Source organism: Blennius ocellaris (assembly GCF_963422515.1).
Source record: "Blennius ocellaris genome assembly, chromosome: 22".
Classification (NCBI taxonomy): Eukaryota; Metazoa; Chordata; class Actinopteri; order Blenniiformes; family Blenniidae; genus Blennius; species Blennius ocellaris.
Genome location: NC_137671.1, coordinates 11,011,820 through 11,024,992, shown reverse-complemented (window position 1 = coordinate 11,024,992; position 13,173 = coordinate 11,011,820). Strand labels below are relative to the sequence as shown.

The following is a 13,173-nucleotide window of genomic DNA, read 5'->3' as shown; positions in this document are numbered from 1 at the left end:
AAATGATCATTGGTTGTCAAATGATTAAATAAAAGATTACAAAAGAAATAATGCAACGCACAGTTTACATTTTCCTTCTTGTACATTTTTGGAATTCTTTATGTACCATCATATATTTCAAACTGTTTCCAAGAGTAATGGAAAAGCATCCAAAAATGTATCTGTACTGCTATGCAACAGTGTAAATTGCAAGAACATGCGCATTTGGTTTTTTTTATTAACTTTTTATTTTATTTACAGACAAATGATTATGCTCATTCAGTGCATTGATTTCTTCTCTGGATGTGAAGACCCTTTTGTTAAATGTCTACAATATCCCTCTTAAAGGTATAAAATGACAAGGGTGAAAGATTCCACTGATATTTTCTGCTTTACCTGATAGTTTATTCAATTTAACTGAATGAGGTCTTAAGTTTAAACATCTGACAGTTGGAGGTTCCGTTGTATGAGGGGATGCCAAGTAAAAGTTCAGCCAAGAGTTAAATTTGCTGGGAAAACCAGGTTATCCTGCCATAGATGAATAATGAATCTCAGTCTTTGAGAACCAATTGAGGGCACGAGAATACTGTTCTGGGGGAGGATACCCTAATAGGTGCAACCAGCAGAAGAATTGCACCAAGAAAAAAAAGCTCTTCTGAGTCCTGAGAGTCAGAAGAAACAAAGAAAGCAGCGCAAATATAATGAAAAATTAACAAATAAAAATTGCAAAAATTGTTGGCTGGCAACACTGTTGGAGATTTATTAAAAATCAAAAGCGCGTTGAGCCAGCATGGCACCACCGCAGCGACATGCCGTCCCATCCTGTTCGCCAACCTCACAATGACACGCCTCCAGGCTGAGGTGAGGGCGATTTGACCAAGAGCGAGAGTGATGGAGTGACGCACCAGATGACCGCAGTCACATGACCCACACCCCAATACAGGTGGTTCGGGGTGAGATTGACCCGCAGAGTTGAAGTGAAAAGGGACAACAAGTCCTCAGCATCTCCAGGACTCCTTCAAGACTGTTGGAAAACTATTTCAAGTGACGACTTCAAGAGAATGTCACAAATGCACAAAGCAGAAATCAAAGCAATTAAAGCAGCTCGTTTGAAGAATCCAAAATATAAAACGTTTTTCTGTGTTATTTCACACTCTTTCATTTGCTACGGGATTCTATATGTGTTCGGTCAAAGCTTTGATGCCCTTAAAGTGAATCTACAATCGAAAAAGTAATGAAAATAAAGAAAAAACATTGAAACAGAAGTTGTGTCCAAACCTTCAATTTGGTAGAGTTTATCTCAACTTGTGGAAGGATGCACTTAGTAAAATACATCATGATGTCACCAGGTAAACATATTTACTACATCTGTTCTATTTCTAATTTCCAGTAAAAGTAGAGACTGTTTAAAGTAGAATCACTAAAAAAATCCAAACCAAAAATGAACAAAACAAGAGTTAAAGCAGGGATTATTACGTCGTTAAGCTATAAGACGAACAATAACTGATGAATGCAGACTGGTTGCATAAACAAATCACACAGGACATCAAAGCTTAAAGAGTCAGAAGAAAAAACAAAAATGCAATTAAAATAGCAGCAGGTGGGAATTCAGAAGCTTTTAAATTTTGTCAATTAAGTGTCTTACCTCGAGGGCACTCAGAGAGAGAAAATATGATGGAAAGATAAATGATTAAAAAAAAAAAAGTTTAGTCTACACTGGTTGACCAGCTGACGACCTCCTCCGTCTGCTCGTCCCTCCAGCCACTATTTTCTTTCCTGGCCTGCTCGTCTCTGACTCGCCCGCTCCCTCACTCCCTCTCTCTCTCTCCCTCACTCCCTCTCTCGCTCTCCCTCACTCCCTCTCTCGCTCTCCCTCACTCCCCCTCTCAGATTCCTTGAGCCAAACAGAGTGAGGACTGATGGGGGAAGTAATGGTATTAGGTCTGACAGAAGAGGGGAGGGTGGAGGAGATGGAGAAAAACCCAGATTTGAGTTTAATAAGGCTGATTGGAGGTAAGGAATGTCCCAGAAGTACCACAGAGCATGTCAACAACACTGGACGTCACTGCAAGAGGACATAAGCTGACGACCATACGTGAGACAATTTGCAGGAGACCCTGACCTCTCTGAAAGGCTGAATTATCTTAAGTATAATTTTAGAACCATAAACCAAAAAATTTGAAGATTATCTGAAACAATCAAATATCTGAATTCCCAGATCTTCCCAGCTCCTAACCATATACCAGTCTGAAGCTAATGATTACATTTTAATGTGGGACATTAGAACTCAATGTCCCTCAATTGATTTGTAAAAAAAAATGTATATTTTAAAAGGTGAAGACATGAACCGTTTGATTTTGGTCAATCTTTTTAAAGGGAATGACAACCAGCATGCAATACAAACAACAAATTGTCCAGTATAGCCTAATTTCAATAAAAATATGATTAAGACATTTTTTTTTTTTTATTTCCTCCCAGAGTCCGAAAACGTAAGTTCGAGCTCAACTGATGACTCCTTATGTGTTAATATAAGTGTGTGCGACAGTCTCATACTTGACCCCAATGAATTGGACAGATTGGTAAAGTTGATGGTAGAATGAATTCCCAAAAATGTTTTAAAAGCTAAAATTGCAACCAAAATCCAACGAAAAGGTTAATTTGTCCAATGACTTTTCATAGAAAAATTGAAAATACTTGAGTCAAAAGAGGCAGTAACTGTTGTTTTTTTATATACTACAGATCTAATGAGTCTTTGCACACTTAAGTTTTTCATGTAATAAAAGGTTTTAGTATTTTTCACAATAAAGTTTTTGTGACTTCGTGTTGACTGACTTTTTGAGGACAGAGGAAGGAAGAAAAATAAAAGAGAGAGGATGAGGAGCTGGTGGCACGGATTAGGCAGAGAATTAAAAGGAAGCAGGTGACTGTGGCACCCGGCGGTCGTCACATGCCTGCGTCTGCCCGACGATAACAAACACAACTGAATTTGGCCGTCGGACAAAGTGTTTGTCCGACGTGCTCCGTTGCTCTGAGCGAGCGCCTCTCTGCATCTTCAAACAAGCACAAGCCCCGAGGACGAGGTCACCGTCGTAATCAAATGTAGTTTGATCAGAGCGAGGCTGGGATTTTCACTTTGCGAGTGGAAAAGATGGGAGAGATCGAGAAAGGGAGAGCACCAGACAGACATATGGATTGAAATACACCGTCTGAATTCATTCCGCCTGAGAAGCTTCATGAATTAAATTGGAAAGATGACAGAGGGAAGAAAGACGGGAGGCGGATTTTCTCTGCAGGTTTGAGAGACGATCTTAATCCGAATCCTTTCATTTTTAAACGTGCCGGTCCGACAGCGTGCACCGACACCGAAAGGATTTGAATGAGAATTTGCACCTAAATCACAAGCATGTGGATAAAGTTCTTGTTCTTCTGAGGCATGTTACGATGAACTTCACTCATCCTCGAGTAATGACGCACGGACCAGGGACACTCTGAGCATCAAACAACTGATCTGATGTTTCCAATGAAACAAAACTGAATCACAAAGAAGGATAACGATTGGACGAGAGAGACTGGGAGAGATTTCTACTAAATTCTGGTCCATTAAACACAGACTCTAAAAAAACTGAACTCATATTGTGGGGAAACGAAGCAAGGCAGCTCATTTTCCCATCTGTGTGTGTGTGTGTGTGTGTGTGTGTGTGTGTGTGTGTGTGTGTGTGTGTGTGTGTGTGTGTGTGTGTTGAGTGGATGACATCCCAAACTTTAAAATAGTTTCTGATTGCATCTGTTCCTCTCTGCCTCTGTTTTTATCAACTGCGGGTAAAAGACCTGGAAATGTTACAAAAAGCTGAGAGGGACAAAGACTGTAACTTTCTGCTTGAAAAGAAATAGAAAATCTATTTATTTTTTATTTTTTTTAAGAGCTGTGATCAATCTAAAAAGCACTTTATAGGAGTACTTCAATCGCGGAAGAGCAGAGGAGGGGAGCGCGCCGTTAATTTTTCAATCATTAAGGATTAAAACTGATTTAATGTTGTTTACCTGTGTCAAACTTAAATTGTAATAATTCATCGCTCTACTTTGTCGCCATTTGAAGCATTTTCTAGTGTCACGTTTTTGCACGGGCACTTATTTTCAACCTGCGCTCACCGATTAGTGAAACCACTCAGACGCTGCAGGGCTAATGCATCTCAAGGCCAACACAGAACACATCCCAAGAGAAAGCACTTACAACAACCCGACACAAACAGGCTTGGGCAACACGGCGCCCTGGTATAAAACTCGATTGCTCAGTATCGCCCTCTGCTGGTGGAGGAGAAAACGCAGCCTAAATTGCTCCGAGTGGAAGAGAAATGAGAGCGAGCTCTTCAGACGACTGCAGGAAAAACCGGTGAGCAAGCGAGAGTGCAAAAACAGCGTCATATGACTGCTTGTCCTGCAGCTCATGCAAAACTTATTATTACAGCCTGTAAACAAGGTGGAGGGAGACGGGGGATTTGAGCCAAAAGTACAAACAAGATTTAAACACACCAATGTCACAACTCGGTGTTTCCACATTACGCACACACACTTACGCTGGTGACCCGTCTGTAGATCTGCGCGGCGTTCTGACATTCAGAGTAGGGGTACTCCGAGGTGGCCATCTCCAGCATGCACATCCCGAAGGCGTAGACGTCGACGGATTCATCATACTTCTCCTCATACATCTCTGGAGCCATAAACTCTGGGGTGCCTGGAGAAAGACGAGCACATTTGAAAAAAAAAAGAAAGAAAGAAAGAAAGTTTTCTTTGAGGTTTAGCTGTCGTCATTACCCGATCAAGTGGTCTCATAAATAATCCGAACGACCTCATCGCCTGCAATGTCGTAAAAATCATTCGAACTAAATAACACACATGAATCACCGCACACGTCATAAAACACGCAACTTAAGTGCCAAATTTGATGATTGAAGGTTTTTGGATGTGGGGGGAAAAAAAATGTAAAATTTAAAAACACAGCTGGGTGACACAAAGCCACTGACAGGCGGTGGCCGCGCATATTTGTTCTGTTTGTGTGCGTGTGGATTTCTGCATGCGTCCACATACTTGCGGTCGGCCTAATTACTAGAAAGACGCGGCGAGACCTACTGAGCGTATCACATGAAAGTATGCGCCTTCATTTACTGAGCGTGTGTGAAGAAAATGTGAGAGGACTGAAATAGTTGGGGGGGGGGGGTCTCGTCTCAGGGTTGGGGTTAGCCATTTCACTTTATTTGCCAAATTTTTAGACGCTGCAAGCTTAATGTTGGGAAAGTTTCCCCTATTTCATATTCTAAACTGCTGGATCAATAAACACTGAGATACGTCACTTTTGAGAACACATTTCAAAGTGAGAGGCGTTAAATGGTGAACTCTGTCGTGTCTTGCGTTTTCCTACCGATGACACTCTTGGCAAAGGAGGCCCTCTTCAGCGTGGCCAAGCCCAGGTCCCCGATCTTCACGGAGCCCGTGGGCCCCGTGATGAAGATGTTGTCACATTTCAGGTCCCTGTGGATGATGGGAGGGGCTCTGGTGTGAAGGAAGTGAAGGCCCTTGAGGATCTGTCGGCACCACGAGCGCAGGACCTTGATTTTCATCACCTTGAAACGCTTCAGGTAGCTGCAGGACGAACAAAAACAACAGAAAGACGGATCTTTAAGTGGCTTCAATCAACAGCGCGGCCTTCAAATCATGTCCCAACAAATATAAACTCGGTTCTTTTTTGAGGCTGAATGCTGCTTCCCACGCAAATCATCTGACAGAACTAAATACCCAAAATCAAAGCACGGCGAGGCAGAGGATGGAGAAACAAGTTAACGAGAGCTGCAGAAACACAGATGAGGCTTCAATTAAAGTATAACTCTCGATAGAAATTAAAACAAAAAAAAAGAAAAAGTGGATCACCGATCTGTTAATGAGAACATCACAAATACTCTCATGAAAACACAAACGCATATATACAGAGATTCCCACATTCCTGTGCATGTTTGTTTTGAAGATTTACAAGCTGTAATTTAAAGTGACAGTAAATCATCCACGCATTCCTTCAGAGCAATTTGTGTGAAACTGTGTTTGTTTGAACTTCAAATCAATTTGGAGTCTAACCTTCTATTAAAGTCATTTTCACAATGGGTAAAAAAACAAACAAAAACAAAAACATTGTTAGTACAAGTGAAAATAATGAGAAGAAATTAAAAACAGGACACAAAAGAAAATATGCCAGTAGCATGAATAAATGGTAGTTTAAAAACAGTAGATGTGTGTGAAAAAAGAACTTGGGGAAAAGGGGAAGTTCTATACTAACGTAAAATCAGAAATACATACAGGTTCATAAATGAACTGCTATACAAGAGTTTTTTTTTAACTTTATCAATACAGGATGGTCTTTCAAGCCAACTTAAACTTGTTTATGTGCTGCTGCCGTTTACATGTGATCCGTTCACTCTGACTCTGATACGCAAAGGAGCTCAATGAAAGAAATGAGTCAGTTTCAAGAAGGACAAGAAGATTCTGACGTTTTTTTTTTCAAATGTGAGACTCAAAGCAAAAACAATGTGTTATATGAGATTCAAAATTTCATGACAAAGAAGAACAAGGTACAGTTAAATGTATAATCTAACCCTCAGGTAGTATATAACCAAAATTCTAAGCTCTATATTCCTGTTCAGAGTTACGAGCGTCTGGAAGTCGTCCCAGTATTAAACTGAGAGGAAGAGCAGGGAGGCTCCTTTTGACAGTGCGCCAGACAATCACATATCCACACCTGTGGCTGATGGAGAGTCAGTCCACCTGGTTTGCAGGTCTCAGGAATGTGGGCGGAAACCCGAGGGACGGCCACAAGGGAACAGACGGAGGAGTCGGCGGCGGCGGAACCGACCTCGGGAGGCAGGGCTCGGACACCAAAGTGTCTATTCATTTTAAAAGCATCAGATTCTTCCTGATTATCACTCTTGATTATTTAAGTCCTGTGTACATTATTTTCTATTTCCGCTTATCAGCGGCAGATTTGTGTGCCTTCCTCCGCTCAGCGCAAATCCAGCGGGACATAGTGAAGCGAGCGACGCCGGGCGAATACCTGAGTCATCCTCCGATCAGCCAACTGACCCGTGACTCCTTATCTTTATCTCCAGCTGGTATGTGCCGTTTCACAGCCACGGTGATTTAATTTAGCTATATGTTGCTGTTTGTTACTTTGGTTTCTAGGAGGAAAGAAAAAATAGAAATCATCCCTCCTTCGCTGGATCTAATCACAGGATTTAATTCAATATGTAAGATTTTAACAAACCAGGCAGCTGAGTAACACACAAAAAAACGTTTCTTTTTTCTTTTTTTTGTTTGTCTGGAGAGTTGAGCCGATAGAGAGCAGCATCGGTGAGTCTGGCTCCGGTGTCTCTGGCAGCTCCAGCTGCTCTGATGACGCAGCGAAAGCAAATCTCCATTGACGAGAAGCCAGTCAGACACAAACTGTACCGGGCGTCAAATATCCCCCCCCGACTTACACAAGGAGTCACATGAAGTAATGTACCGCTCTTGTTTCACAGGAACATCTACAGTACAAACATCTATGTGCCTTTTTATAAATGGCTGTCACTCCAGAAGCATAATGTTCGAAACTGCACTCTCGCCTCACAACAATAAAAAACCCTGGTTTGAGTCCTGGATTAGGCCTTTCTTATGGTAGTTTATCTGTACATAATGAAATGTGTGTATATTGCGTATTTATATAATCATGAGCTGTTGATTTTCCAAATTAATGTATTTATATTCACACATGAGTTCAAGCTTTGAGGCAGTTGGGCTCAAATTCATATGACTTCAACTAATTGGAAATGCACGAGTAGCATAAATTAGTATAAATGAGAGGAAATCAGGTCAAGGAGAAACTGATACTACATCAAAAATGTCAATATTATGAATATATAGCTATAAAGCTACAATTGTATATTGTTTGTATACTTTATAGGATTTAGGGAACTTTAATCTAAATGATATGACATTTCTAGAATATTTCCACAATGAAAATAAAAGTTTTCATAGCTCTGTTGTTTCTTTACTCTGATTCGACTAGATTTCTGAATCTATAACTGTACGGACAATTTAATTACAAATTCAATGCTTCGTCAATTATTGTCAGTAAAGCTCAAATCTGACACATGACAAGAAGTGCAAGTAAAAATGTCAATACCACATAATATGCTTGTTATCCATCAGCGGCCTTTGATCAAGATGGTGATGAAATAAATGTTCACACTAAAACATGTTATAAATACCTTTTAAAGCCTTATAAATCACGGTGCATTCACATGTTTTCACAAGGAGTTTTTGCCGCGTTAACAGATGTAAAGAAGTCTTTTGGAATGACCGTACCTCAAAAACGTAAACGTGTTCATTCTATACATTCTCGCTTTTCTTCACATCCACTCCCATTCCCGATGACTTATCGCGCACATATCTCCCGTGAAACTGCGCCTCTCGTATAATCTCCTTTCCTCCCTCTTCATCTTCCTCCCATTTACCTACCCAGTCGGCCCGCCTGTCTCCTCTGCTTTCATTCCCTCCATTCTGGAGTCACAGACGCGTTGACAGACAAGTTTCAACCCTGAGGCATGCAGCGCTGCAATGACACTGCACAAAGCACCCCCCCCACCCCCCCACCCCAACGTACCATCTTTCAACCAAGCTCTCTTGTCAGCACTCATACCTGAGTACACAAACGTATACGATATGCATGTATAAACTGTATCTGTGCTGTACAAACAACTCAGACTGGCCTCTTCCTCACACACATTCCCACAGACGCAAAGATAAGGGGCCTCTAATACACTGTACCCCCGCTGGCCAGTGTTTCCATCCTCGCCATCTCTCTCCTTCCCTATCAGGCCTTCCCCTCTTGTCATCTCTCCTTCTTTTTCCACCGCTGTTGGAGTACAACAGTCCCTCTCCTTTCTGAGGCTTCATCTGGATGACGGCCAAATCCCCCCAAGCAGCCTTGATCCAGCTCATGACTGCACATGAAGGCGGCGCAGAAAGAACCTTCAGTATGAGGACTTAATGTGAGTAAATAGCATTTGTCTGATATGACGTGACCTTTGAAGTGATGATGGGCATTTCTGTGCTTCACAACAGACAAGCTGTTCGTGGGAACAAACGCTCGTCGCAGGTTTGAAAAACGGCGTCGGTTAACAACTTTATCCAAGTTAAGGATGCAGGGAGTTAAATCTGATTCCAGCTGACTAGATCCACTGTGGACAGGCCACCGGTCCGTTATTGGTTTAACACATGGGGACTGATAATCCCTCACAGCATCTGGATCGGAGGGACCCGGCTCAACCAGTGAGAAGGCATTTGGATTGTGAGCCTGAATAACCTGGATGTAAAGTCATGCATGCACATGGAGAACGTGATATACGAGATACACAGTTTGTTAGTAAGAACATATAATGTTACTATATCGCAATGTTTGCATACAAACAGACTTAGACTACCTTAGCTTTTGTCTTTTTGTTGATTATTGTGTATTCTAACCATTCAATTAATCGTTTTGCAGCTCAACTAAACAAAAAGAATCTTCCTCAACTCAAAACTTCGCTTTCAGCTTCAGGCTTAAGTGTGATCTTTGGAATTGCAGCTTGATTTTATTCCCGTTGTAGTCCTTCGTCTGCAAAGACGTGGCAGTGGGAGCACCAGTACTCTCGTACCTCTGACCTCCAGCACGGCCGGACCCTGACCTCTTGGAGCTGCAGTTACAAGTTTCATCAGAAATGTAGGTCATTGTGTTGTTGTGATTGAAGGATCCGGCCCAGGTGAACGACAGATTGCTACACCACAGCTTCTGCATTTGTTCAATAATATAGGGAAGCGTTTTTTTTTTTTTTTTTTAGTCTTCCAGTGGAGGGCGCTACTGTCATTGGTAGGACTATGTCACCGACGTGATGACTCTCACCCCGTGGTCACCGGCGTGCCCTTGTGTCACTGCTTTTACAACCGATTACCTTGATATACATGTATCTGTTCATCTACTCGTGAAACTATCCCTGAGATTATCGGTCACTTTGACTTCAGCGGTAACTACGACTCTGGTCAGCCATCTTTCTCCGCTGACCCTCCACCGTGCAGAAATGATGTCAGGAATGAGAGGAATCTGCAGCAGAGGCAGCAGGTGGGCTGACGTCCCACGATACACTGTACAGGGCGGGCCGTGTGCCACTCATCCCTGCGTTCGCTTTTTTTTTTTTTTTTATTGTGTCACAAGCTTGACAATCGCATTCACTTCCACAGACACTCATCTATTCTCGCCAGCAGAGAGGCCATGCATTCAGTCACGGTATGTACAATGGCAGCGATAGACACATCAATTCTCTGCAGTGAGGTTTTTTTTGGGGTGGGGGTGGGGGTGGGGTGGGGGGGGTAGACACTGGAGAGCGAGACTGATAGACGCCTCCGGTGCCGGCATCTATAGATGCACACTTTGTCATAGAGAAAAATAGTCTCCTCGTGATTCTTCAGTATGCATGAGATGAAAGCTGAATGACAAAAATGCTTGAAACACTTCTGTGACAGTGCAGTCTGATCGTGTGAAGGGCCACTTCAGCATTTTGGGGGTGGGGGGGGGTGGGTCTGTTTTTGTGCCAGCAAAGAGGATGACACAGAGTGTGTGAGAGTGTGCAATTCCAACATTTCATTAAAAACTGGAGGTGAGTCATGATCTTTACCGGCAGTGCTCTTCAACAGCGGGAAAAAGCGTGTGTTGCTGTATGTGATAACAGGCTGATAAAATATTTCTGTGTCCAGATGATGTTTTTAAGTAACTCTGGGAGGGGCTGGACAGGCGGTGTGGTGGTTTGCACTCTCGCGGAACAACTCGCCCAAGTTTTAGGGCTTGACGGCATTTAAGTGTGGAAGCTCTGTGTTCTCACTGTGTGTGTGTGTGTGTCTGTGTGTGTGTGTGTGTGTGTTAGTGTGTTGGGTTTTCTACAGGCACTCGAAATATGTAATCGAAATGAATGTCTTTCTATGGTTCTCTGTGGGGCTGAGTGTTCGACACCAATCTCATTGTCCAGATTATGTGGGAAAAACAAAACAAAACAAAACAAAAAAAACCCACAACACAGCTCAACTAAAAACGTGGAAATTTCATGTAACAAATCCTGCACTCACGTTTTCAGCGTGCCAGATGTCATGAGCTCCGTGACGAGAACAATGCATTTCTTTCCTTTGCACGGTCCCTCCCAGGAGTCATAGAAGCGGACAATGTTAGGATGCTGGAGACCCTTTAACATCCCGGCCTCCTCTTTGAACCGCTGACGCTCCGACTTGGACAGCTTACGATCCTGCAACACGGGACAGACGGGGAGAATTAGTAATGCTTACACAAAAGACACACACAAACAACACACTTGCACATTAGAAATCCCGGAGGGAAGAAATGTTTTCCCAAAGAAGCCATAGTAGATCAACATTGTGATATCATTACAGCGAGTGCGATTACAAGGGAATTGAAAGGGAGGAGGTTTTGATGGGTTTAGATAATCAGCTCGTCAACTGACGGGAACTGGAGCTCAGAGTGGAGACAGAAATACTTCTTACCATGTACCGACAGCATGGTAACAAATACACGACTCTGATTGGGAGTTTAGACTTAAAATGCTTAACATAATATCACATTTGAAACCGAGCACGACCAGACAATTCAGTTGTAAAAAAAAAAAAAAACAGCTGAGGATGAGAATAAATCCTTTCATCTGAATGCAAAGAGCCCAAAGAGACTCCTCTTTCATTCTGTACGCCATAGCTGCATTTCTTTGCGGATCACTTCACGACTGTACGATAAAAGAGATTCATAAAATAAACACATTCAAATTCACAAGCGGGGGCAATACCGAGTGGCAGTACAATGTTTGCGTCGGTCTTTTTTCCCCTCATTATTGACGGGCTCGTTCTCTCACTGGTACAAACAGACAGCGATTAAACAGCAAATTATATAAACTCTCTGCAGTGATGCAGCGCCTGGGAGCTGCTGGGCGTCAAAGGGTCTCGCTCAGGGCGGAGAGGAGTGTAGGAGGGCAGGAAGAGTGAAAGGGAAGGTTTAAGCGAGACCTGCTATGGGACAGTGTACGAGCCTGACAAGAGATGAAGACGCTGGGATTTTCACGGGGAGTGAGCAGGATTAGGACGGGATTAAAAATGAGAGACGACGACAGAAAAAGTGCAGATAGAAGCAGTAAAGAGGAAGACCTCAGAGGAGATTCATAGCTGTGGTGAAAGAGGACATGGAGATGGAGCCAGAGAATAGGATGACATCAAATAATATCTATATATATAAAAAAACACACAAAAATAAGCTGTGAATAAGAGATTTCTGTCAAGTTCCTGATGCATCGAAAGGCTAAAACCACGACTGACATTTTGCTTCTCACTACCGAACACCATAAATTGTTCCCCGAGTCACTTTCTTATTCAACCGGTTGAAATATGACTTGCAGTATAGAACATCAACACCCAGCTATAAATGGGTCTTTATCTGCTGTGGTCATCACCACCCAGTAAGAACCAAACCAATAAAGCTATGAAAAGAACGTTACAGTCCACAGTCTTCATTTCCACGAAAAAAAAAGTCCTCCACAGTTTAACGGGCATTCCAGCTCGACCCGGTGGGTCAGCGCTTGTAAAGAACCCTGATCCTGCACGAGTTGTGTGCATGTGCGAGAACGTGGGTGTAATAGTTTCCATGCATCTGAATTCGTTCTGTTTTGCATGTTTATTGTCTCTTGAAATGAATTAAAAGTCTAATAACTCATTACAATGTGTTCTGGTCATTTGGACATTGTCACGGAGAGATTCATTAATGTGTTGAGCATTAGACTCCTTTAAAGTGCCTCCGTTTGTGTGTTTGTGCCCATTTGTTGTTTTTCCTCCAGCTCCGTCTAACCGTACATGACACATTCAGCGCAACACTGTCCTAAAAATAAACTACATTACTGACGCCTGACGACAATAAAATGAGGAGACGAAATCTCGACACACTGAGGATTTAAGAAAAAAAATAAAAAACAATCTCTAAAGAGGATGGATGTGCATGGATTAGTTGGCTAAACCACTGAGCATCCGCGCTCTTGTTATTTGACATCAGAGAAATTATTCGGTTAAACCCATCGGTGTAGTTGTCATCCACTAGTT

General features: G+C 42.4%; 1 protein-coding gene across 5 annotated transcripts in view; it reads right to left on the bottom strand.

Annotated features, from left to right (window-relative positions):
* wnk1b (WNK lysine deficient protein kinase 1b) overlaps positions 1 to 13,173 on the bottom strand; it is a gene marked incomplete at its 3' end in the record, with an annotated part of 81,846 nt that overhangs the window by 30,043 nt on the left and 38,630 nt on the right. For all 5 annotated transcript variants that reach the window (XM_080518282.1, XM_080518283.1, XM_080518284.1 and 2 more), the window contains exons 3-5: positions 11,155 to 11,327; positions 5,396 to 5,616; positions 4,554 to 4,711 (exon numbers count right to left, since the gene is read on the bottom strand). In XM_080518282.1, coding sequence (XP_080374408.1) covers positions 4,554 to 4,711; positions 5,396 to 5,616; positions 11,155 to 11,327 — 552 coding nt within the window. The remainder of the gene's footprint in view (positions 1 to 4,553; positions 4,712 to 5,395; positions 5,617 to 11,154; positions 11,328 to 13,173) is intronic.